Genomic DNA, 26,318 nt, shown 5'->3' on the forward strand with positions numbered 1-26,318 from the left:
ATTCCTTGTTTTGTGGGCTACAACATTTAAATTGCTATTGTTCACACATCATTTTATAATATATATGTTTCACTTCAGAAAGCATGTGGGACATAGGACATAACACATAGATTTTGTATAACAACTATGCTACCACAAAGAGTTTAATTCTGAAAACTTTGCTGAATAGAAGCAAGATGAGTATCCATTGCCCCTGCTGCTCATTTTCTATTTTGTCTCTCAAGGTTGTGTTGTGGAAAAGTAAAGTAGAGCTGAAATATCTTACAAATACAAGTCCAAATACAAGGTATATAGAGGTGAGGAATACAGCCAACCCACCTCCCAGTCTTGTTCATCCACTATCACTCTGTGGCTGCCTCAGCCAAGAACTCTTTTTCTACAATGAACACAACATTACTACATGAGTTTGAGTACTCTTTGCTTTTCCCTTAAGTTTAATAAACTTACATGCATTTTTACCATTGCCTTGTCAGATCTGAGGCTTTCCTGGACACAAGGAAAACTGAAAGCAAGGTGCTTCACAGGAAATCTCGTATGCTCCACACATTCCTCCATATTTCAAGTTAATACATGATTGCAATAGGCTATGCTTACTGATGACAAAATGCCTGACTCATTTGCAGACAGTTGGGCTTACTAGTTGAGTGACCAAGATTCTGAGAACAGGCTTAGGGATATTATAGAAATATAAAGTCAGAATTGCTATTTGCAATATCAAAGCCAGTTCTACCCTTTGGAAAATGTCACATAAATATTTCTCTTGGGTAACTAATTAAAACTAAATAAAAAGATGTATTCTTCCCATGCTTATTACACATATGGATGGGCATATATTTTAATACTAATTGACATTTTATCATGTTCCAAAATTTCAGGGATATTTAAACAACCTTGTGATTGTCCATATTTGGATGAGGAAGATCGATCCATTAGCAGGAAAGGGATAATAAATAATAAATTATTAAAATTTATAAATAATCAAAATATAAGCAGTCCTTCTTTCTTATTGATAAATACTGGTCCTGGGAGTTGTATGGAGGAGTATCAGGAAGGCATATTAGCACCATTTTGATATTTACCAGACATGTCAACCCATTTTCTGAAGCTCATTCTCTCCAAAGTATTCTTCAGGATCTCATTCTCATGTCATTAGAATGGAATTTAAAAATTCAGACACTTTAATAATGAGGGGTCTTCCTGTTCTTTTTTTTCTGCTCAACAGACTATTAGAGACATATTCAACCTCTGTCTGGTAAGTAGACTCTGGTGAGAAAACTTCGGTATTTTTACTTTTCTTATTTGCATATGGAGTTCCTAGCAACATTCTGAATTCCCTTTCAGAATTGAACTTCTGTCTTGGCAGTCCACTCATGACTGATATATTTCTTTTAAATTTTCATCTTTCACCTCTGCTTGCTTTGGGCCCATCTTCTTGTTCTCAACTTCCCTCCATTCTATATGTTGCTTCTCTGGCTCAAAATCCTCTACTGTATGAGGCTGGGGGAGTGGCTCAGTGGTAGAGGGCTTGCCTAGCATGTGCCAGGTACTAGGTTCAATTCTCAGCACCTCATATAAATAAATAAAATAAAGGTCCATTGACAAATAAAAATATTAAAAATAAAATCCTCCACTGTAGGTATTTGTATATCCTTAATACCAAGGACTACGACAAATATCCAGTATATTCTCAGTAAAAGAGTTGATAAGACTTCTAGTAAAGTCTGTGCATTTTATCAAATTAATAAACCAATTATTTAGATAAAAGTGGACATCACATTACATTTTAAAAATATAAAATTTCCTGATGAGGAGGGATGTGACCCTGCTGTATTTTTAAAAATGTAGCTTAAAAATATTAGTGTTTGGAGCAGTATTACTATTCTTTAGTAAATTTCAATTTTTAGATCTTAACAATGTTAACAATACAGGTAAATTCTTAAAATATGTTTTGCAAAGATGAATGTGATGATTGTGTTTCTTGAACAAAAGTTCTTACTTTTTGCCTTTTATCTCATAACTCTCTGCAACTTAAAAAAATACCTACCATATGACCATAAGATATAATTAGATATCTGGAAAGTTTTACCTAGACCCTGTCTCCTGCTTAGATAAGGAAAAAATTAAATGTTCTCAACTGTTATATAAGTCATGTAATGTAGAAACTGCTCAAGTTCATAGTCAAAATATTGCCCAGACAGAATTTTCTTAAAGGGAGAGGAAAAAAGGGGACCGTCACTTATTTAAAAAACCTCATATGTAATTTTAAAATATCTTAAAGAGTAAATGTCTGCAATGCTAGTAAATTCTAATGGGATTCCTGGTAAAAATGGCAAATTAACACATGCATCTAATTTTGTTCCCTCTCCAACCCTCAGTAATACTTCGGATAAGCTTGTTTTTTCTTTTCTCTAATTACCTAAATCCACTAGTAAGAACAGAATTAATCTTTATAAAGAGAAAACATAACAGTAAAAACTATTAGGAAAAATATTCAGGATAAGCCAGGAAACTCAAAAGGAGATGAGAAGTGGTAATAAGAGCATGATTAAGAAAGCCAGTCCAAACCAGCAGTGGGGGAAATTAAGAATCAAGTTGGCTTTTACAGACTGATTCATATTTGGCTGGACTTGGAGGAGAAGAGAGGAACTGAAATAGGCAATTTTATCCCCTCCCTTAATCCACAATACTCAACAGCTACCCCTTGCTCACCAGAGCGAAATTCTGGATGTTATTCTTTGAAGGGGATAAAATAAAGTTTTTGTATTGAAGGAAGATAGGCCTATCTTAGGGATGGGGTAACTTTTACTGACATCAGGGTGAAAAATGAAGGTTGGAATACCTAATGCTAAACTTAGCATTGAGAATATCACCCATATTCCCAGCCCCCTGATACAGACCTTTACCTTCTAACCAGAATCCCAGAAGATGCTTTCCTGGGAAACAAACTAATACAAAGGAAAAACACTTATCTTCTTCTAGCAAGTCTTAACTCCTGGTTCTAAAAAGCACCAGAGGCTAAATAAAAGAAATGTGGTGCTGGTAGAAGATTCCAAAATTGTGTTGATATCATAATAGCTTATATAACTATTTGGCTAGCCCTTTATCAAGGAGAAAACTTAAAACCATAATGCCTGACTTTTCTACCCCAGAATGAGTGTATCACAGGGGGTAGTGAGAAAATATCTTGCTGTATTTGTAGCTATACAGAATCATTAGAGTAAACCTGTTCCATGTCTTTAATTTAGGCTGGAAGAAGTGCCAAATGTGTGACAAGTGGCATTGGCCAACACTCAGAAATGGCCACATCAAATTTTATAGGATTTTTATACAACTCCTGGTATAGTACATGTCCTATGAATTTATTTAAAGTTTTCTCATTTGGGAAAGGCTATAACAGAATTTGCAAATTGGATGGCTCTCTAACTGTGACCAGACCCTGATGAGTTGAGTCCCTGAGAGCAGTGCCACCCAAAAGGCCCTGTTATTCTTCCCATGTATTGTTCCTAGATTTTGTTTCTTTCTATCATGACTCCCTAATCATAATTCTTGAATAGTTTCCTATTTCCTACTTTATATAAATAAAAATTGTTTCTAAATGCCCTTTAAAATGTATTACTTTCTTAATGTCTCTTTGTAGGTTTTCTTACTTACATCATCTTCCTTCACAATTCAATCTTTGCATCTCAAAGTCTAATATGTTTTACTTTTTCATATTTTCTTTCTGCACTTACTCTATTCTCTACTGATACTCCCTCTCTTCTAAAATTCTAACATATTTATGGCTAGCAGCACAAGGTATGTTATATAATATGCCCATTTGTTTCACTCATGAGAAAAGGGCTGGGTTTTGTTCTATGTCTGCACTGGATTAAAAAAAATGTGTAATATGATGCCCAGATTCTAAAGCTGAGCCAATCCTGATTCAAAACCAATTTCACGTACATATTTATGAGCAATTTGTTTTACCAGTATTTCTTTAACTATATAAGGGAAATTTTAATAATCAAACTATCCTTACAACACAAATGATGAAATAAGTATTTGTTATTGGGTAGTTATAGTAACCATTCATCAAAGTATAGCCTTTATTTTGCACCTTATTAATAAAATAGCATGTGAAGAAAATGAGAAAACAGAGCATCTAATGGCACTTCAGAGAGAGAGAGAGAGAGAGAGAGAGAGATAATTCTTTCCTTATTTATATTCTTTTTCTATTTATTGATTATCTAGCCACTTAAATATCTATATGCAGGGCAGTGTGTGAGCCACATTGGTTGCTACTTGTTGATAAACATGCACTGCCAACTATCTCCTCTGTTCTTCCAGACCCCCCTAGGAACAGCTGAAATTCCTTCAGTGAAGGAAATGTGACACAGGTGGAACTAAGGAATATATTAGATATAAAACTGCTAAATGTAACCTCTGAAAAATATTATAGTGTCTGAGAAAATAAAAGCTTGAAACAAAATTGGAAATGAAAAGAAAAGATTTTATCCATTGTAAAACAATTATAGATTTATCAAAGTTTATGTGACCTAAAATTTAGCTGACTCTGGATCCAGTTCCAGCACAAGTGATTATCAGAACCTTAAATTCAATTTTATTACCCTGCCTTTCTTAAAATTTGAACACACGATATCTTTGTTTTGTGGATGCCTGTGGAAGTGACACCTATAGATTGTGAGAACGTTGGGGTATTTAGCTTTTGCAAAACATGAAATGTGTCTATTTCCCAATGAGTTCTCACTCTATGAAGCTGTGAATCCTCCTCTAACACACTAGCTGCAGTTTAGGATACTTCCATATTCACTGATGTAGCAGAATCTTTTCCAATTTGATTCAAAGTATATCAACAATCAGACATTAATTCCTTTCAAAGTGACACATTCAGAGCAGGGAAATCTGCAAAGCCTATAACCTCACCCTGTCTCAGGTGACAGGATCTTACAGTTTCACTTTCATCCTACTTTCCAGGGACATTTTTCTTGCTTTCTAGTCTGGACACAGTCAGTCATTTTAATCTATCCTTTCTAGTAGTTTTAATTCTGCTGCAAATTTCCTTCCAGTCTATGAATTATGATTAAATATAGCCCAACTAGTCTTCTCAGAACATACAAAGAGAAAATATATTTACCTTTCCCTTAATAAACAAAAAGGTGAAGACTAATACATGTTTACTACCTTTGACCTATCCAGATCTACTGCAGCTCTGTCACTCCATTTTTGATTTCTTAGTCTTACATTCAATAGATGGCAACACTTAACAAATAGAAGCCATGAAGAATTTACTTCTCAAATTCCTTCCACTTATTCATACCTTCATACATTTCCTTATTCATTTAGAAAGGTTTCCTCCTCTTATTCCATGGTTCCTAGAAAATAAAATTCTTATGTGCCTCTGTTCAATGATACTTTTTGTCTTTTGGATTTACTCTATTGTTTTACTATTTTGGTTCTTTTTAGTTATACATAACAGCAGGATCTCTTTTGATATATTTATACAAGCATGGAATATATCTTATTCTAATAAGTATCCCAGTCTTGTGGATGTGTATGGTGGTGAGATTCACTGTGGTATATTCATTTATGTACACAGGAAAGTTGTTCCAGTCATTCCACTGTCTTTCCTATTCCTACCCCCTTCCTTCCTTTAATTTCCCTTTGTCTAATCCACTGAACTTCTATTCTTTCTCCCCAAACCCTTATTGTGGGTTAGCATCCACATATCAGAGAAAAATTTTAACCTTTGCTTTTAGAGATTGGCTTATTTCATGTAACATGATAGACTCCAAATCCTTACTTTTTTTTTTACAAAAAAATAAGTATCTTACTTATATTAAAAAATCAATAGTAATAATTATATATTTAGTATAATTTATGTAATTATTGTATTTTTCATATTCACTCGACATTTTCTTTTTTATTCTTTTTTCCCATTTTCTAACTTAATTTATCCCCTTTATTTTAATTTCATCTTCTGATATGGAAAGTTTATTCTACTGGTTCCAATTTTCATTACTATAAAGATTCCTTAGAAATTTTAAAATGTGTTACATAATTTTCTATGCAGCAGAGTATTAATTTTTAAAAAATCTTTTCTGTATATAAGAAGAGCAAATCATTTCAACTTTCATCTCCAACCTTTATAATTTCCCTGTGTAGTGTCATCACTGCAAATAGTCTCATTTTTTATCACTACTGTCATTCTGCCATGTTTTCTTTGGATATACCAAGATATTTTCTGACTTATTTGTTCATCATAACTCTAGGCTTTTCCAAGGGTCTCAGTTACAGCTCCCTAACTAGTGTCTCTAATGCCATATGAAAGTTAAAATTAATATCTTAGTGTTCTACATAGGGATCTACATATGTATCAACAAACAAGTAAACAAAAAAAAGAGTTTCAACAGTTGATGATTAAGTTTACCTACTATTTTTTTTTTTTTGAGATTGATTGTTTTTTTCCTGGTTCCTTCTAAATTCAAGTGTTTAATTTTTAATTTCTTAATTTATTCAACTAGAACTTATTAAATATATATTCATCATATACAGATTCCACATACTTATACATATTCTGTGCACTTATACATATAAGTATACTTATACATATTTTACATACTTAAACTTATACATATTGTGTATACACACACACACACACACACATACATATGCTATTGCAAGTTTTGAGAATAAAACAACAAATAAGACAAATTACATATAGCTTATGTTCTGTTATGGATATGCAAGCATAAAATATATAAATAAATAAACTAGATAACCTAAGAAGTGATAACTGCTAAAAGGCAAGTAAAATATGATTTTTTTCCATATAGGGAGACTAGTTGTAGGAAGATTTTGTGCTGAATAGACAAGAATGGTATCTGTGATTATGAGCTCATTATTCAAACTGAGACTAGAAAAAACAGCATGTAAACCCATGTAGGCTTATATTTATATTCGTCATTTTTTATATTAATTTTTAATTTTAGATGGGTACAATATCTTTATTTATTTTTATGTGGTGCTGAGGATCAAACCCAATGCCCCACACGTGCTAGGCGAGCACTCTACCACTTGAGCCACAATCCCAGCCCTGTCATGTTTTTTTTTAATTGTTTCTTTCCCTTCCATTGTTATGATCCATGTCATCTTTGACTATAGTTTTCATCCCCCATTTAAACAATTCATTCTATCCCTATCCATTTCTTCTTTCTCTTCAACACTCCAACATTCAGAAATCTCAAAAACCTTGTCCTGCTCATTTGCCTCCTTTAAGTTACTGCTTTAAGTATATTTTTCTCTGGTTCCTATTCTTTGTCCATTTCTCTTAATAACACTTTTTTTCTCATATCATGATTTACTGAAGCTACTAAGACAAAAGTCAGCAACAATTGAGAATTGCCAAAACTAGAATCTATTCAATTATCATATTAAGTTCTCTCAGGTAAAACTAGTCATTTTAGATCATTTAAATGACTAAATTTCAGTGACTCACTGAAATTCCCTTAAGTGTGGTCCAGAGTCCTTTTTTGTTTGCTGTACTTTACTTTTTTTTTATCACTCCAGTGTTCTTTATTTATGCAATTCTGTTTTCTCTGTCAATACTTCTGTTTTCGCATGGCTTTGTTCTTTATTGTTTTTCCCTCCTGCTCTGGACCCTGTGCATAAATACATCTAGTATAATTGTTCATACTACCCCATGGTGAGAAAGCTAAAGAAGCTCTCACTTCAGGTTTCTTTCCTTGATATAATATTTTCCAAATAAAGTTATGGATACTTTACACTATGTGAAAATTCTAATTCAGCTTTCTATTGGAAATACATTTTCTTCTTTTGTGTATCTAGGTTAATTATATCAATGGAACAACAACAAAAATGTTATTAATCTTTACTTCAGAATCAACCTATATATTAAGCATGAATTAAAATTATTGAGAATATAAATCTAACCAATCCCAGAAATATAAGAAGAAGTGAAGAGAATTTGTGTTGTAAATGAGACATAGAATATCAGGTAGAAGGCAGAAGAAAGGGTAAAGGTGAACATTTCATCATACATAATGGGAAGTTTCATCATAACTAATAAATATCAAAATAAATTATTAATAAAATAATATCAAGGATCATATATACAATAAAAAACATGAAGGTACCAAACAATCAAGAATTCGAAGGAGGGGAGAAGCAAGTATAAAAAGCCATTTAAGTGATCTAAATCATCACCTGTAGAAAAAGTCAGTAATTATATGTAAGAGCAAAAAGTATATCAAATTTTTCTACCATTTTACTTCTTTTTCTCTGATCATTTTCTTCCTTATCTCACAGTCATTCTCTTTATTTCATGGTTATTTCTGATTTTTTTAATGTCATTTATTAACTTTTTTGAGTTTATTTCCTTTTGAACATTTGGTCACTGTTTTGATTCTTTTACTCTTTATCTTTTTTCATTAAGTTTTTTCCCACATTTTTGTTGTTATTGTTAGTGATGGTGGTTAATTCTAATTCCCCCCAAAGATTTATCAAATCATTGTTTCCTGTTTTGGGTTAATTTCTCTTGATTTTCATGTTCTGAGTCTAGATTTAGAGACATCAAATATATATGCATATAATGCCAATTATTTACTTTTTGAAATTTATTTCAGTTAGAGGCATAATAGTATACTTTTACTTTTTCTGGTTTTTATTTGTTTTTAGAGGGAGGGGTTTCATCAGCTGAGCTGTTTTGATTCCCACTTTATCTTCTTCTAATAACATTGCATATAGTGAGTATTGGGCATGGTTTCTACTCAAAGAACATTCTCTTTCTTCAGTATTATGAAGTACACTTTTTCATAATGGATAATGCTCTTAGTAATGGTGATAGAGGAGGAAAAGTGGCATCTTCTATAATTCTCTTTTATTTCTCTGGGATCCTTGCTATTTCTCAAAACCTGGAATACTTCTAGTGCTACCTCTCCAAGATTTTCTTTTCCATCCAAAGTGAAAATGATCTAAATCTCCCAATTCTAAACCCACTGAATTTTAATCTCTTCCCTCTAATCTGTGTTATAAAATGCCAAGTCCCAGACCTGTGTTCAGAATTTTTTCACTGAATATCAGGTGTTCTTGTTTTGATTCAATTTTTTCTGTGTTATATCTATTGTTTTTTTACAAATCTCTTCTCCATGGAATGTTTTAATCATTGTAGTTTCTGCCCTCTAGAAACACAGGGTCATGACAATGGCAGAGTACCAGCATTAACTATTGGAATTTGGTATATATATATATATCACATAAGATAATTTAAAACTCACATATTCTCTATCTCAGAAAGTTTGAATGCTGGCTTCATATAATGCTTTTTTGTGCTCTAATTTGCTCTTAAACTTTCAGTAAAGTTTGTATGGTGTGATTTAATTTATACAATAGTCATTACCCTTGAGCCAGTATAAAACTTCATTTTTAAAAAATGAATACATATTTATCACATAATATCAATACATTTTTAAAGTAATAGAGCAATTAAAACAGAAGACTAAACTGTAATTAAATTATCCAAAATCCACCTACTAAAACATGATTTTTATTTAATACCATTGAGTGTAATTTTATTAATTTTATTTCCTATATAAAGGCATATTTATACCTATGTACTATATATATATATGTAATATATATATATATATATATTACATATATATATATGTAATATATCTATGCATTTATATTTGAGAAAATTAGGGATGCAAACAGAAAGAGAAAAGGAAATATGAAGAGAGTCAGAGAGAGACCAAGAGATTGTTTAGAATCTTTGCAAAAACTGAAACAGGTCAAAACTGAATTATTCTGTATATGAAAAAGAATGAGAGGACATTTGGCAGCTATAGAACTATGGTTGAAAAAAAAGTGTAAAGACTTTAAGAAGGAAAAATATAAACTGATATCTCAAAGGACTTCTTTATGAAATTCTATGTATAATAACATTATATATTTATATATAATATTAAAAAGTTATATATATAACTTTCCAATTAAATGTGCAGGGAAGGGGCTGGGGATGTGGCTCAAGCGGTAGCGCGCTCGCCTCGCATGCGTGCGGCCCGGGTTCGATCCTCAGCACCACATACCAACAAAGATGTTGTGTCCGCTGAGAACTGAAAAATAAATATTAAAAATTCTCTCTCTCTCTCTCTCTCTCTCTCTCTCTCTCTCTCTCTCTCTCTCCTAACTCTCTCCTCTCTCACTCTCTCTAAAAAAAATAAATAAATAAATAAATAAATGTGCAGGGAAATCTCTTCACTGCCATTATTTTTGAAAAGTGTATTTTTCTTTCAAGGGACTACAAGTAGGTTTGAGTTATGTCATAAATAATTTTGGTCACATACAAAACAAAGAAGAAACACTCATAGGAAAACAGCCATATATACATATTATACTAAAAAATTAGATTAGACTACTTTTTCGCTTTTCATTAAAAACATTTTTAAAATATCTTGGCTTTATTTTCAGTGGATTCTTTTTCATATAGCAACACATCATTAATTTAAACAGTCCAATTTTCCTAATATTTTGAATAATTCTGCAGTTATTCTTATACTAATATATTTTCAGATTATTTATTTGGGATAGAATCACTGAAGTACATATAGATTACAATATAAATTATGCTGATGTAAACTGTTTACAAAGGTTTTTAGTTCATACATATTGCTAAATTATGTGTATACTACTTCAGGCTTTTGCTACCACACTCTGTACCTTGCCTATTTTCAAAGTTCTCCAATCTTTTTAATCTAAAAATTATTTGATATTAAATGTCAAGGCTAAATATTTTTCAAATATTTATTAGTCATATCTTTTATGGGTGAAAAATCAGTGAATTATGTAATTACATTTCATCCTGGATTAGGAAATTCATTTCTTATTTTTAATACTAATAGTCTTTATATATAAGTGACATCACACATTTTTATTCTTTCTTGCAAATACTTACCAAGTTATCTTCTTAAATTTTAATATTGTTTAGGAAGTTTTATTGGTACTTAGAATTTTAAAATAGATCAATTTAATAATTCTTTATGAATTCTTTCTTTTTAATGCTTAGAAAATTTAACTGAATCTTAATATCAAATACTTTGTACATTTTCTCTATTAATTATGATTTTAATTTTAGATTTAGCCAATTATTCCATCTGAAAGCAATTTTCGTGTATAGTGTATGGTAATATAAATGGACAGTTTTCTATTTGTACTAGGTCTGCTGCAGGGTATTCTATTCTGTGACTTTTATAATAACTCTAAGACTACTTAAGTAAATTTCTGTAATTTTATATACTTTAGTAATTGATAGGGCTTGCACTATATAGTTCACTTCTCATTTATTAGCTCTATGAAATGCCTTTTTATAATTAGAACCAACATTTATTTCTCTGGAATGCAACAAAACATATGATTTTTTCTCTGCTATCATTAAGTCACTGTAGTTTTAAATATATGTAGTTACTCTCTCAGCAGCAAAGGATACCACTAATCCTGATGTTAACCTGGGAAAATCTCTGAGGAAGCCGAAAGTGACAGAGTATAAAGTGGTATCTAAATTCTTTGTCTATTTATGAGAAACTCTGCCATATTTACTTTTCACAACCTCTAGAATTACACATCCTCAACTTTGTTTTATATTATTTATATTTTCACTACCACTCAATTTTGGCATCTGCCACTCAGAGAAATTTGAAGTTTCAGTAATGTGACAAATGTTTCTACCCAGTAGCAATATTATATATAATTTCAACATAATTACCTCGTGAAGTCTGTCATCTCCATCATGATCATACACATCTTCTTGGCGAGAACAATGATATCATTGCTTGTATCATCCCATATTTCAATTTCAGCATCAAGCTTACTCTTTACTTTCTTGAAATCAGCAACTTGCTCAGCAATCTTTTCCTTTTCCGCCTCAGGAAGTTGAGTCATCTTTGCCTAAAACATGTGATAATTAGATTTAAAATCATTCCACTATGAAGAAAGCATTTTAGGAAAAATTGGTTATTATAGGGTATTCACACAACCTAGTCATTTAAAATCAGAGACACTCAGATTTTAAATCATTTAGTCAAAACTTTCTTGGTTTATTTTTTCAAAGAAGAAATCTATTGTTATAATTATTTGCTCTAGAACAAATATATATATATATATATATATATATATATATATATATATATATATATATATAGTAATGTATGTCTTGATGCTTGATGTCTGGCAAATTTAAATCTTCCTTAAAATTAATCTGGAATTTTCTAATTTCTACTGGTGTCAAAATTTTAAGTTAATTCAAATGTAATGTCATGCATCATATTTGTTAGAATATATTCTAATTATACTAATGATACATTTCAAAAGGTAGAAACATAACAGAACTTAACCTGTAATCAAACTGTGTCTGTCTCTGTATATCTATATATAAATATAGCTAGATAAATTTTATAGGACCATTGAATATAAATTAGTAAATAATAACAGTATAAATTTATAAATTATGTGTATAAAAATGAGCACACAGGTAAAATCATAAGGATGTCTGTATATTTTGTACATATAAATATATTCAGGTGTGTACATATATATATATATATGAATATATATATGTATATATGGATATATATGTGTGTGTGTGTGTGTGTGTGTGTGTGTGTGTGTGTGTATACACAGACCATTATATGAAAAGAATAAAAACACTATGGGCAAGATTTATTAATGTAGCCCTCCCAAATTTGTATACTGCCTACTGAGATATTATTATCCTTTCCTGAGTAAACTTACTCTGCCTAGAATGATATCATCTTTTGGATATATTGTATTCTTAATGTATGCAAACTGCATCTTCCTTTTGCAATTTGGAATGTAGGATAGGTTAAAAAAAACATCTATATTACTAAACTACCATATTTAAAAACTAATCACCTAGAACATTACTTTTGTCAAATAAAAAAGAATCCTGCCAGGTATGGTGGTGCAGACCTGTAATCCCAGTGGCTCAGGTAACTGAAGTAGGAGGATTGCAAGTTCAAAGCTACCCTCAGCAACTTAGCTAGACCCTAAGCAACTAAATGAGAATGTATTTCAAAATAAAAAAAGGACTGGGGATGTGGCTTAGTGGTTAAGTGTCTCTGCATTCAATTCCTGCTACTAATAAAATAAAAAAATAAATTTAAAAAAATCTTGAAGTATAAATGATTTGATAATATGAAGAACATAAAACTTCATGAGATTGTCCATGCAATTATATCATCAAAAAGGAATGTCAGGGCTGGACATGTAGATCAATAGTATGGAGCTTGCCTAATACGTGCAAGACCCTGTGTTCAATAATCAGCACCACAAACTAGCAAACAAAAAGGAATTTTAGATATAATATTGTAGTATAATGAATGTACAGAGTTCTAAGGAGGAACATTTTGAAAATGATGAATCATGTTAGTAGAACTTGTTTATTAGATGATTCACATCTTCATATTTTAGATGCTGGTGTTTCAGATACCTACAGATGGAAAAATAAGGAAAAATCACAAAAAAAAAACGTTTGCAATACTCTGGATACTAGGTACAATATAATGAAAACATACTTTATGGAATCAATAGTATGCAATGGCAAAAGACCTTACCTATATGAACGAAAGGAATTAAAAGCATAGTCAATGAAATTCAAATAATAAAGATCAAACATCAGTATCAATTGCCATTTATTATCAATTTATTATGAGCCTAACATAGGGTCTAAAATAACTTGATATCTATGAAAATCTCAGGATTAATTAATCATGCCTTAATTCTAACATAAGCCTTTTCCTTTAAATTTTTTACCTTAATGTTTGAGACATATTAAATGTTCCATAAATGATAACTCTTTTGTTCTATAGGAAAATTGTCAAAATATATTTACATGTCTAGCACTTAAATTTGCTTTCATTTTATTTTTTTTATTTTTTTTTGAAGAATCAAAATAAGCTTCATGAGACACAGTTGTTAATTAATGAGCTTTACAAGATCTCTTCTTTAGCATCTGAAAGTACTTGGTGCTGTTTTTCTCACAGGAAATGTACCTTATGCAATGTGTTAAAAGAACAGTAACTTTTACTACCACTGGCATATGGCAAGGCACATAAATGAAGACACAGCTCAGTACTTTCAAAATCAAAAGTAATATGCAAGCATGTTAAGTAAATTATAAGCTATCAACCCATTAAACTACCTCCAATGTAGAAATGAGTTTTCCTCCATCTTGACTACTGGTCATTATCATTTTCTGCATTCTCATATAAAGTGTTCAAACATTCAAAAATACCTAGCTATGGAGAGCTGGGCTATTTTGCACTCTAAGGGATAATAAATCTGTAATGCTAAATCTAATAAATAATTTTGAGGTATACAATGGCATATTATGGAAAATAATTCACTAGTCTCATAATAAAAGTAAAAACTACTCAAGAAGAGGTCTGGTTAAGTATATTTCAACTTCTGTTCCTTGGGATGCCACTGATTTCCTATATGACCTTGAGGAAGTCACTTAATCCTCCTGTCTAAGTTTTCCCAGATACAAAATGACAATAATTGCAACTGCTACCTACCTGCCATGTAGGGAGCAGAGTTAATTATTGGATAACATTGAGACTGACCCTGTCACGGACAGGGAACTCATTGGTTGCACTCGATTTCCTTAATAACATTCCAACTCACTTGGTGAATTACAATCAGTAGACTTTTATCTCTGATAGATAAGGGTCAAAAGTTGGGCAGTAGTTTGTGAAATTAAAAGTTCTAGAGAATTCTAGTCTTTTTTTTTTTTTTACTGGGGAACAACAACAATGAAACATTAAATTACTGACACCTTTACTGAAGGTTTTAAGTGTTTCATGAATAATTTATTAAGTGCTATCAATTTCAATCACTTAGAAATTTTCAAAATAAGACTAAAGAGAATAACTGATATTTTCGGATTCTGGGTGAAATTCCTTGATTGAATTATTTTGTGCATGATAAGAAAAGAAACTGAGGGACAAAGCCAAAGACAAATCAGTTTTAGTAGAATCTCTGGCATCTGTGGCCAGGTGGCTCTGTATCTGGACTCCCGCTCAGAATTCTGATATGTATTAGCTGTCAAAGGGTTTGTGAATCATGGCCTTTTGAATGAAATTTTATTGTGTGTCTATTAAATTTCAAATCTGTTTCCAGAAACAATGAAAATAGAAATACATATACATTCTAGACACTCCCTAGGTACCAAATATCTATTTCACTTTCAATAATCACAGCAGGCTTATGAGGTAGGTGTTATAATTATTTCCATTTTATCAATGGGAAAATTGTCTCCAAAAGATTAACCAATTCAATGAATATTATGTTACTCAATGGTTGAATCAGGCTGCAAACCAGAAAATCTTGGTAAGAAGTCTTGTTCTACCATCATAACAACAAAACCTGAGGAATATTGTCCTCCATATACAAAAATATCCACATCTTCCTTGATGTTATTTCTCTATCATTTTTCATCTTAAATGCAGTTGTTCTGCAAAACATAATAATTTATTTTGAGAAACAAATTTTCCTCATCTGCCATAAAATCTCCAGCTCTGATCTCTTTTCCTGAGTCAACACAATACTACAAATAACCTGATCACAGAATGATAAAAATCAAACTCAGTCTAACAATATAATCTCTTGATTTTTATACTTCTTAGAGAGAATTCTTCTACTCAATCTTAAAATTTCATTTTAAAGCCAGGTACTGTGACACATACCCATAATCTCAGCAGCTCAGGGAGCTGAGGCAGGAGGAACACAAGTTCAAAGCCAGCCTCAGAAATGGCAGGTCACTAAGCAACTCAGTGAGACCCTGTCTCTAAATAAAACACAAAATAGGGCTGGGGATGTATCTCAGTAGTCAAGTGCTCCTGAGTTCAATCCCTCCCCCCAAAAATTCATTAAAAAATCCCCCTTTATTTATGCCATTATGATAGGGGCAGATTTTGTTACTTTCATTGTGTCTATCTCCTTTTTGTCCATTTTTACTTTCCAAGTTCTCACCTTAATTTCCTCTATGATTCTCAATCCCTTTGCCTTGTTATTGCTTAATTCTGTCTTTCTGAATTTGATGGAAATGGCCAATTCTTCAGCTACAATGTTCATCCATGTCTTTTACCAAATAAAGAATATCAAGTCCTCAAACATAACTATTATATAATCTTACAGTAGAAAATTCATATGGAAAAATGACCAAAACATAAATATACATTTGGAACTATTTTCACAAACTGAGCAAATCCTAACACCCAAATCAAGGAAAAAAAAAAAAGATAAAAAGACAATTCGCAAAAAATGAACCTCCTTCTCTCTTCTTTCAGTTAAGTATCTCCTAAGAATAATAATTACCTTGATTTCCAAAACTAAGGATTTTCTGATATTTGCAACCTTATAAAACTGGGGTCATAGCACATGTACTCTTGTATGTTCCCTTCTATGTTCATCATTTATATATTTGACATTCAACTCTACTGTTGTATGAGCAATAAGAATGAGCAGGATATAACTATACACAACAATACACTGCCATACGATATAGTTAGATTCTACTTATCCTTATGACTCTTTGCAGATTTTTTTATGCTACAGAATATAACATATATCTGGCTTTATTTTATTTTCTATAAATGATCTTGTGGAAACTATTACATTTTGGCTATTATGAACAGTACAAATTCCTGGACTATATGGGTGTATTTCTCTTGAATCTATACTTAGGAGTAGAATTACAAAGTCCCAGGGATTACCATAAATTTTGATTTCTGCCAGTTTTTAAATCTCATTTTATTTTACTCTGTTTCATGCTTTGCATCATCCATCCTCCAACTAAACTAAAATGTTGGCTAATGCTGGTAAATATCTTGAGATACAGCCTGATAATTAATTTGCACATCTTTTTCCCTTTCTTTCATCTCTGTCAGTTCAAATTCTATACTTAAAGGCCAAATTCGTACAGTATGCATCCCTTTCTTCATTTCCAGCTATGTGTAATTAGTTTTTTAAAAGTTTCAGAACATGTCATCCATTATTTCCTCCAGGCATTCATGTTGTCTTCCCTTGTAGTCTAATCACTTGTGAAAACATATTCATAACTTGCAGGAGAAAAGGTCTCTGAAAGGAGAATTATCAACTTTATTGTATTTTTTTGTATTCTTCCCCCAAAATATGAGGTTCCTGAAATCACAGACATAATACATGACAGATGTGTGTTTGTGGTTATTAATAGAAATAGTTAAGAGCTAAAGAAAAATAGTGTTTGGGGCTGAGAATTTTATAGCAATGATCTTGCATTTTCTCTGCACTGCATAAATGTTAAGCTTCTACTTCTATGAGAATATCATATTCATTTCTCTATGCATTTTCCCATCCACTTTCATATTTGGGTCTTTATTATTTCTCCAAGACTATGTTAATATAATTCTGATGCTTTTCACCTTCTTTTAATCTGCCTTTTGGTTTCATTCTATTCATTATGACTATATAAAATTTTGGTATGCTAAATGATTTTCATTACTTCTTAAAAAAGATAAAAAGAAGAAAAAATGTGACATAATAGAAAAAAATGTAGAAATTATCATCATTCGGACCTCCATCCAACTTCTAATTCTGACAAGCCTGAGTTATGTAGCAAGTAACTTAACCACCTGGAACCTGTTTCATTGTATATTAAATTATAGTGAATTTGTATAGAGGTTTTGTGAAAACTAGAGTTATGTCTATAAATAAAATTGCCTGGAATATATTAAGGATTTTTGTAAATAGTACTTATGATCAATATAAATATAAATGCCTTAACCTGGCCTTCAAAAATGTCCACAATACTGGGGGAAAGGGTTAGGGTTAGGGTTAGGGTTAGACATTTTTGAAGGCCAGGTTAACGCATTTATATACTATATTAATATACTTCTGATGCTTTTCACCTTCTTTTAATCTGCCTTTTGGTTTCATTCTATTCATTATGACTATATAAAATTTTGGTATGCTAAATGATTTTCATTACTTCTTAAGAAAGATAAAAAGAAGAAAAAATGTGGCATAATAGATCATTGTGTCACCTCGTTCTCAAAAGCCCCCAAATCCAAGTCACTTATTTTGCAAATAAGGTAAATGACTTTTAAAACATTATCCAACTGGTCAGCAGCAGATGTGATGTTTAAATCCATGTGTGTCCATTAAATTTTTCTGATTTCCTTAAGTACAACATTTTTCATAAAAAACTTAATCATATAATTTTGGTATTTCCCTATGCATGAAATTGGATGAAACAGAAATAGTATTGTGCTAAAAAGTAATTCACAATTACTATTTTATAATTTTATGAATTTTAGGAAATTCCTCATTAATTCATATGACTTATGAGTGGGCACATACAATATGTCATATAAAATTGAATGTATTATAAATTTTAAAAATACATGCATAATGTGTGTGCATTTTGGAGAAATATTTCTAAGATGATAATTCATATTTTTACCTCCATATTTTCTCAAATTTAATAGTGGTCTTTGTGTGTCTTTTTAAATAACCCTAAAGGCATTTGGGAAAGGCATGTTTTTAATATATAAAAAGCATAAATAGTAGCACATTTTAGAAAATTTGAAGTGCTGATAGCAAAAACTCAACCTAATTTAAAATTTAGAATAAATGAATAAAAAGGTTTATGTATCAATATGTTAAGGATACTAAATTGTTAATTCAAAAGTATTCCTGGAGTCCATTAAGAAAAGTGTCCTATGATATTTTTAAAAAGACATTAAGAGATTGAAACTGGATTTGGCTTTAATGTATATTTCTATGTTTTAATGTATTACCTCTAAATCAGATTTATAATTATATTAGCTTTAATGAATTCTTAGTTTCCTCATCACAAAATGACTCTTTTAACACACAGTGGTTAATACTCAAAAATACTGCTTTTAGTTTTAAAACTTTAAAGGCTTCAGTAACTGAATCAAAACAAAGGGTTAACTATTAAATTATCAGGGTTATTTAATGAATTATCTATGTCCTAATGGTAAAAATTAAGGTAATTAAGATTTCTCATGCTTCACACATGTCAAGATGTGTGAAGGCATCTAGTAGGCATTTTTTAAAAATTATCCTATTTAAATAATAATAGTATAAAATAGATATTACTAACATTCACATGCCTCAACCATGGAAGTTAATTTCCTGTAGACACATGCATGTCTCCTATAAATGATGAAATCCCTCTCCAAAGTTTATCATTGACATTGAAAATAGTGGTATTGTATTTGTGAACTCAGTTTGTACCTAGATTTTACAAATAAATAAATAAAAGGTGTAAGACACATTTGGGAAACAAGTAGAGAGACTGGATAACAGGAGTTAATTGTAAATTTCATTCAGTGCCATAATCATATTGTGGATATATAAGAGAATGCTATGATGCTTGAAATTTCTTTGAAGTGATTAAAAAATATAAAAAATCTTTTTATACCTACCCCAAACAGGAGGTTTACTATGCTTTGTCTTCCAAAACTATCGTAAGAAGCCTCAATGATATACTCTGACTTTAGATATAATTATTTAAAATCATTTATTTCATATACACATTTTATTACCTTGTATCACAATCTTGGTGAGTTTTATTAACATGAGTCAGTTTTTTTTAAAGACTGATCAATTACTAACATTCACATGTCTCAACCATGGAAGTTAATTTCCTGTAGACACATGCATGTCTCCTATAAATGATGAAATCCCTCTCCAATGTTTATCATTGACATTGAAAATAGTGAAATTGTATTTGTGAACTCAGTTTGTATCTAGGTTTTACAACTTAAGAGCACTAACACTACTGACTTTGTTCTTCCAACAAAGCAAGGACCAGTTCCAGTTCCTCGATGACATCAAGTACAGCAAGCTCATAAGACTGTACTTGAGCTGTCAGCTCTTTTCACACCTGATTCCTACTTTTGTCATTTACCAAAAGGCATGCTCTATCTTTGAGGCATTCTATTTTAATTTAGGCCAGAATTAGTTATTAAACAGTTGTTATTATACACCCTCTCTGGTATATCTGTATGGTACCCTAAGTTCAACCTTGTAGAACCAAAAGGAGTGTATGTAATCTGTTTTCCACAAGAAGACCTTCAGTTATGTAAAAGCAACCATCAGATGCTATTAATCATAGTCTTCCAACTATTTTATTTATTCCTTCACATATTCCTTTTTTGTAAAACTGTTAATTCTAGACACTTCTTCAAATGCATATTTTCCAGATGATCAGCAAGAGGGGTTTCCTTTGGTGGCACCATACTGAATCATACAATTAATTCCAGAATTAAGTATACCACTCTAGATGAATTCTGACCAGTCAAGACAATAATAGACTTTTTGCAGCACAATATGCTTTTACCATTCAAAAGCCCAAAATTGTGCTAGAAATTTTACAACATTCCTGTACACTATTTATTCATACTTAACACTCCAGATATTATAAAAATCTTATAAAAATAAACTATAACTAAGCCATATCTAAATGCCTGTATATTGCATTTTTAACTCTAAATGTTACAAAGATTTAGACGAATTCAAATTCAATATCATTGTGTTTTCCTTGGATCATTATTACAGGATATTGATATACTTGTGTTTTTTAATGCTGCCCAAACTGACAACATATAAATCCATGAACAATTGAATAAATATATATTAAAAAGATGGTAAGGAACTCAAGCAACGAGATCTAGAAGCTCATTTGTTTTATTCACTTGTGTGACTCTAAGATGTGATTCAGAGTCTATTCACTTTTATTTGCATGCAAATAAGTTTAGTTACCTGGATTCCATGCCCCAGTTTAGAATAAATTGGCTGGAAGTAGACAGGAGGTGTGCTAATCTGACCATAAGGATGGAAAAGAAAATCAAAGAGGAGGTAGACCGCTCATAAAATGGAGACTTGTTCGCTTATAAATAATCTTTCCTGCTTGTTTCAGGACATCTTCATTCTAACATTGTATTACAGCATAGTACTGTTATGTTTGGTCATAATAATGATGAGTCATCTGCAACATCACTACCCAGCATTTACTAGTGCCTACTTCACAATAGTTATATAGCACCAATCTTGTTCCCTGGGAATTTAAAATATCCCTGTGTTAAAGAGATCAAATTATATTTAGAACTTTGTTTGGAGCTGGTAAAGATACATGGAAACACCTTTAAAACTCTTTCCAGAAGACATTTTTAAAAATTTACCTTAAAAAATATAAATAATGCACCTCTACAATAGGTATAAATTGAGAAAGTATTTTCTAATATTTCCATATTTTTTTCTCATAGTTTACAAACAATATAATCTTATAGAACATATACATGCATTCAGTGTATTTCTGGATATAAATATAGTTAACAGATTGATCTTCCCATAGTTCATAGGAATCTTAATTTCATTCTTTCTAACAACTTTGGATAAAACAATGACTTGAGAAATATAGATATAAAATTTTAAATACTCATGGCATTTGTTAATAAATTATGTGTCTATATGTATATGTTTTTAAGATTGATTATAGCATCATGATTAATGATCCATATAAATGCATGCTGATCCCCTTTACTTAAAAGCAGGTTTAATATTTACATACAAGGATTGTGCAAAATCTATACTCTTATATTTTTATTAATATAGATTACTTAATGCTCAAAGAAAAATAAACACTTTTTGCATAATATATGACCTATTTATCATTATTTTAGATTTCAAAACAGGTAAAATAAAAAAATTATATCAATTTTGAAATTCAACAAATATTTCTTTGCAATTCCTTTATTGGGTATTTTCCCACGTTTCTGTTTACTTGTGATCTGAGACCCAAAGTTAGCTGAATTTCCCATATTTTGAAATTTAAATAAATATGACTCAACCTCCTTATCTTACATTCTTTGAAAATTTCAGATTAACTCAAGAAATTTATACATTTCAGAGATTTTATGCTCTCATAGGCCATCTTTCATCTCTGAATTTTTGCCCTTACTGATGTATTACTTTTATTTGAAGCTAATCTTCTGTGATGTCCCTTCACACTCTAAAATTCTTAAAATCATCCATGTATGTAATTTATGAATATGGAAATATATGAAAATATTTAAAGGTAACAGGGATTTTACAAAGTGGAATAGAAATGATTTAAACTTGCAATGTCTCTGATTTTACTTAAGGATGTACAAAATGGGGTAGAAGGTAGCATGGCTTCCACACTTAATAAAATACGAAAGATCTACAGTCATGGCTTATTCCTTAAAATTGATTAGAGGTGTCAAAGAATAGTCACACTAAACAAGTTAGCCATACAAGGTTAAGACTATTGACATAGGGAATGAGATTGAACTCAACTCTGTTGAAACAAAAGTTCAGAGAGTTTTTACGTAGTGAGGGAGCTAGTGGAAAAGAAAGTACCTGAGGACCTTAGTAGAAGTTTGGTTCATGTGATTAGACTATTAATGTGTTTACTAATAGGTATTTTTTGTTTTTATTTTTTAATGTAGGCTCCTGATCTTCCACAAGATTGGAAATAGAAGCCAAATTTTTCTTTTCTTTTTAAGGTGGCCCTATCTTTCTTGATGATTACGTTTCAAAGGGATGACTCCTTAAGAAAGATACTCCTTTCTTGTGAAATTGGCTAAAAGTTGGAAAAATTTACACCTCCAAGGCACAGAGAAATATCTCTCAATTGCAATTTCTCTAAAGTAAATGCTCTGAGAAAAAGGAAGAGAAAGGTCTAGAGTCAGGGAGAATCTTATGTAAAGTTTTGTTAGACAACCAAAACCTTCATCAAATGACAAAGACAACATTGTCAGAAATGAGACCCAAGAACATCTTGAACATCCTGTTTTGATGGACTGACGATGACTTGTGTTATTTTTTCCAAAAATCCACAAATTTTAAATCATGATAAACCAAACCAAATTCAGGAATATTTGATAAGCTATTCAATCTATCCTGTTCAAAAGCATCAAAGTCATGAAAGATAAGGAATATGGAGGGACTGATAAAGTATAGAGGAATCTAGATGTAACTACTAAATAAAATTTTGTTGGATTCTGAACTGAATCCTAGAACAGAATAAGAATATTAGTTGAAAACTGATGACATTTATATAACATAAAGTCTGTAGTTTAGTTAGAAGTATAGTGCCAATGTTCATTTCTTAGTTTTGTTATATAATACTGGTAATGCAGGTTAAAATCAGGGAAAACTGGGTGAAAATCATGTGAAAAAACTCTGATATTTTTTTCTAATTTTAGTAATTCTAAAATTATTTCAAAATTTAAACAATGTAAAATATATCCTAATATTGAAAGGTACTTCCATAAATAAAGAATAATTTATATCTTGGTAGTTCCATTTTGAAAGTCTCCAGCTTCCCATCTTTTTATGTGGCCCCTTGTATCCTTTCCTCTTTTCCCAGTGTGTTCTGCGAGTCCTGCTTTATCTGCAATTTCACTTCTGCAGTTTCAGTTAACCATGGTTAGTTTCAACCTGAAATTATCACGTGAAAAATTTCAGAAATAAACAATAAACAATTCATAAGTTTTAGTGTGAATGCCATTCTGAATCGTGTGATGAAATTTCATACTGTCTAGCTCCAAAATGCCCAGAATATAAATCATCCTTTTGTCCAGGGTATCCCCTACTGTTGCTCACTTAGTAGCCATTTTGGTTAGATCGGTGGTATCATGGTGTTTGCAGCCTTATTTAACCTCTATTTAATAATGGCTTTAAAACAGAAGAGTAATGATAGATGCTGGCAATTTTATTACACCATGTTATTATAATTGTTGGTAATCTCTTATAACACCTAGTTTATAAATTAAGCTTTATTATGGGTATTTGTGTATAGGAAACAGCATAGGACCCACTGCTAGATGTACATTCCAGTATGTACTAGAATTCATGAAATGTATGATAAGGAGGAGTGTTGGGAGCTGCCACATAGGAGATGAGCATGTACCCTTAGCCTTGAGCAATAGAGTTATGGAACTAGCTTCCTGCCAGTGGAAGCAAGTGGACCTCACCTCTGCTCTGCACTGCAGGGGAATGAAGCTCTGGGAGTGGCCATCACCCAATGAGACTGGGCTGCATGCCCCTGAAGCCTAATCCCTTGACTCATTTTGGGTTGAACTTCAGGAATGTCTTCCCCTCAATAAATAGGCATGCTCACTCTCTTTCCAATGGACCCTTAAGGTCAAAAACCATCCCGATTCCTGAATACATCAGTCACTAGAATGGCAATATGTAAATCAATGGAAGTGTAACTGATGTGATACAGCAATCTGTATACGGGGTAAAAATGGGAATTCATAACTCACTTGAATCAAACTGTGAAATATGATATATTAAGAACTATGTAATGTTTTGAACGACCAACAATAAAAAAAAAATAAAAATAATAAAAAAAAAGATATTTCTGTGTGTTGCGTGCTTCCTTCTCCATTTTCTTAGTTATTGATGTAGCCAGCTCTTGTGAACACATATCAGGTTATCAGCCTGGCTAGCTTGCGATGGAGGGAGCTATTGTATTTTCTAAGCAAACTTCATAAACATTATCTTATATCTATTCATCCACCAGAGTCTCATCTTTTGAAACTGTATGTTTTATTTTTCTGAAAAGAGTTTCTTCCCTAAAGGAAAGTATTAAACTGTTAAAAACAAAACAAAACAACAACAACAACAAAATATATACATATATATTTTTTTTCCTCCTTACTAGAGCTCTATTGAGGAAGTAAAAAGGAGCAAAAACATAAATAAACAAAAAGCCATCATCATCCTAAGATCATAGACAACTACCAAAGCAAATGAAAATGTTGGCTTGTAAAATGGGAAGCTGTTCAAGTCCACCTAATTTGGTAACAACAAGATTTCTTAAAGAAAATACTGAGGTATTTTAATACTTGAATACAATCATCAAATGACCAGCAACTTGTGACTTAGAAGGTGCAAATATGTTCTAAAACTATAATGAAATAAAATACATTCAAGATTGTCCCTGCTAAGGGAACTTCATAGGGGTAAGGTAGCTGGAGGAAGTAGTCTATGAGATACTCTTTCTCAGATTACCTCCCTTTGGAGCATTCTTCCTAATTATCACTGCCACCACCTCCTTGGTTTCACTTGAGGATCAAAGGGCTTCTGCATAATTCCTACCTAATATCTTGCTTTCTTGTGTAATAAAGTAAAATGTCTCCCAACAACCTGTCTCTAACTAACAGAAGATTGGACTATGTGTAACAATATTAGAAAAACATTTAGTATATTAAAAAAAAAAACAGGTGGAGACTAATATACTCTTGGTCAAGTGTCATCAAAGATTTGGCCTGTTGTGTCACACTGGTTATTTTCCATCCTTATTATACTATGCCAGTTACTGTAAAGTAGGACTAATTTTAATACCCATGTAGGCACTCAAATGAACAGCATTGTGTCCCAAACATAACTGTAGGTGTTATGATTTGGATAGGACATGCTCTCCAGAAGCTCCTAAATAATCCAGGAAGGTGTAGGAGGTGAAATGACTGGATTGTCAGAGCTATACCCTAATCAATCAATCCTAGTTTGAATGGACTAAATGTGGGGTACCTGTAGGAGCATAGCTAGAGGAGATGGGTCATTAGAGTTGTTCCCTGGAAAGTTTTATCTTCCCGTGGGTCTCCTACCCTCCCTCTCTCTGCTTCCTGACCCCACCATAAGTTAAGCCAAGTAGGTTTACTCTGCTGGACCCTTCCCGCATAATGTGCTGCCTCATCTTGGAACCAGAGGCATAAAGTAGCTGTCTATAGACTGGGAACTCTGAAACTGTGAGCCCCAAACAAACTTTTTCTCCTCCTCAAATTGTTTTAGTAGGTTGATTTGATCACAGTGATAAAACAGCTAACACATTAGGTAACCAATCCAACACAGAATAGGACTTTTTTATTGTTTCCTGAGTACCCACTTCTTCAAACCATTGACATTAACAATGCTACTGTCTTCACAAGAGAACAAATAAACATACAAAATGTAGTTTTCAAGGTTTGAAAAGCCTGTCAGAAAACTATGTAAAAGTATATGAAATGCTATACAATACTAGAATATTCCCACAATAATGGGTTTTCTGTCCCAATTATAGTAAATTTAAATGCTCACATAATTGCAATACCTCAAAAGTTGCCTAACACAATGGAATATTATTCAGCTATAAAAAAGAATGACTTTTGAAATTTGCCAGAAAATGGATGGATCCAAAGACT

The 26,318-nt window shown here is 31.6% G+C and overlaps 1 protein-coding gene across 4 annotated transcripts in view; it reads right to left on the minus strand.

The window, feature by feature from the left end:
* The window catches only part of CTNNA3 (catenin alpha 3), a 1,724,633-nt gene that overhangs the window by 124,030 nt on the left and 1,574,285 nt on the right, over positions 1-26,318 (minus strand). For all 4 annotated transcript variants that reach the window (XM_081267908.1, XM_081267907.1, XM_081267910.1 and 1 more), the window contains exon 15: positions 11,780-11,961. In XM_081267908.1, coding sequence (XP_081124034.1) covers positions 11,780-11,961 — 182 coding nt within the window. The remainder of the gene's footprint in view (positions 1-11,779; positions 11,962-26,318) is intronic.

Source organism: Spermophilus citellus (assembly GCF_964194105.1).
Source record: "Spermophilus citellus genome assembly, chromosome: 15".
In the NCBI taxonomy this organism is placed as follows: domain Eukaryota; kingdom Metazoa; phylum Chordata; class Mammalia; order Rodentia; family Sciuridae; genus Spermophilus; species Spermophilus citellus.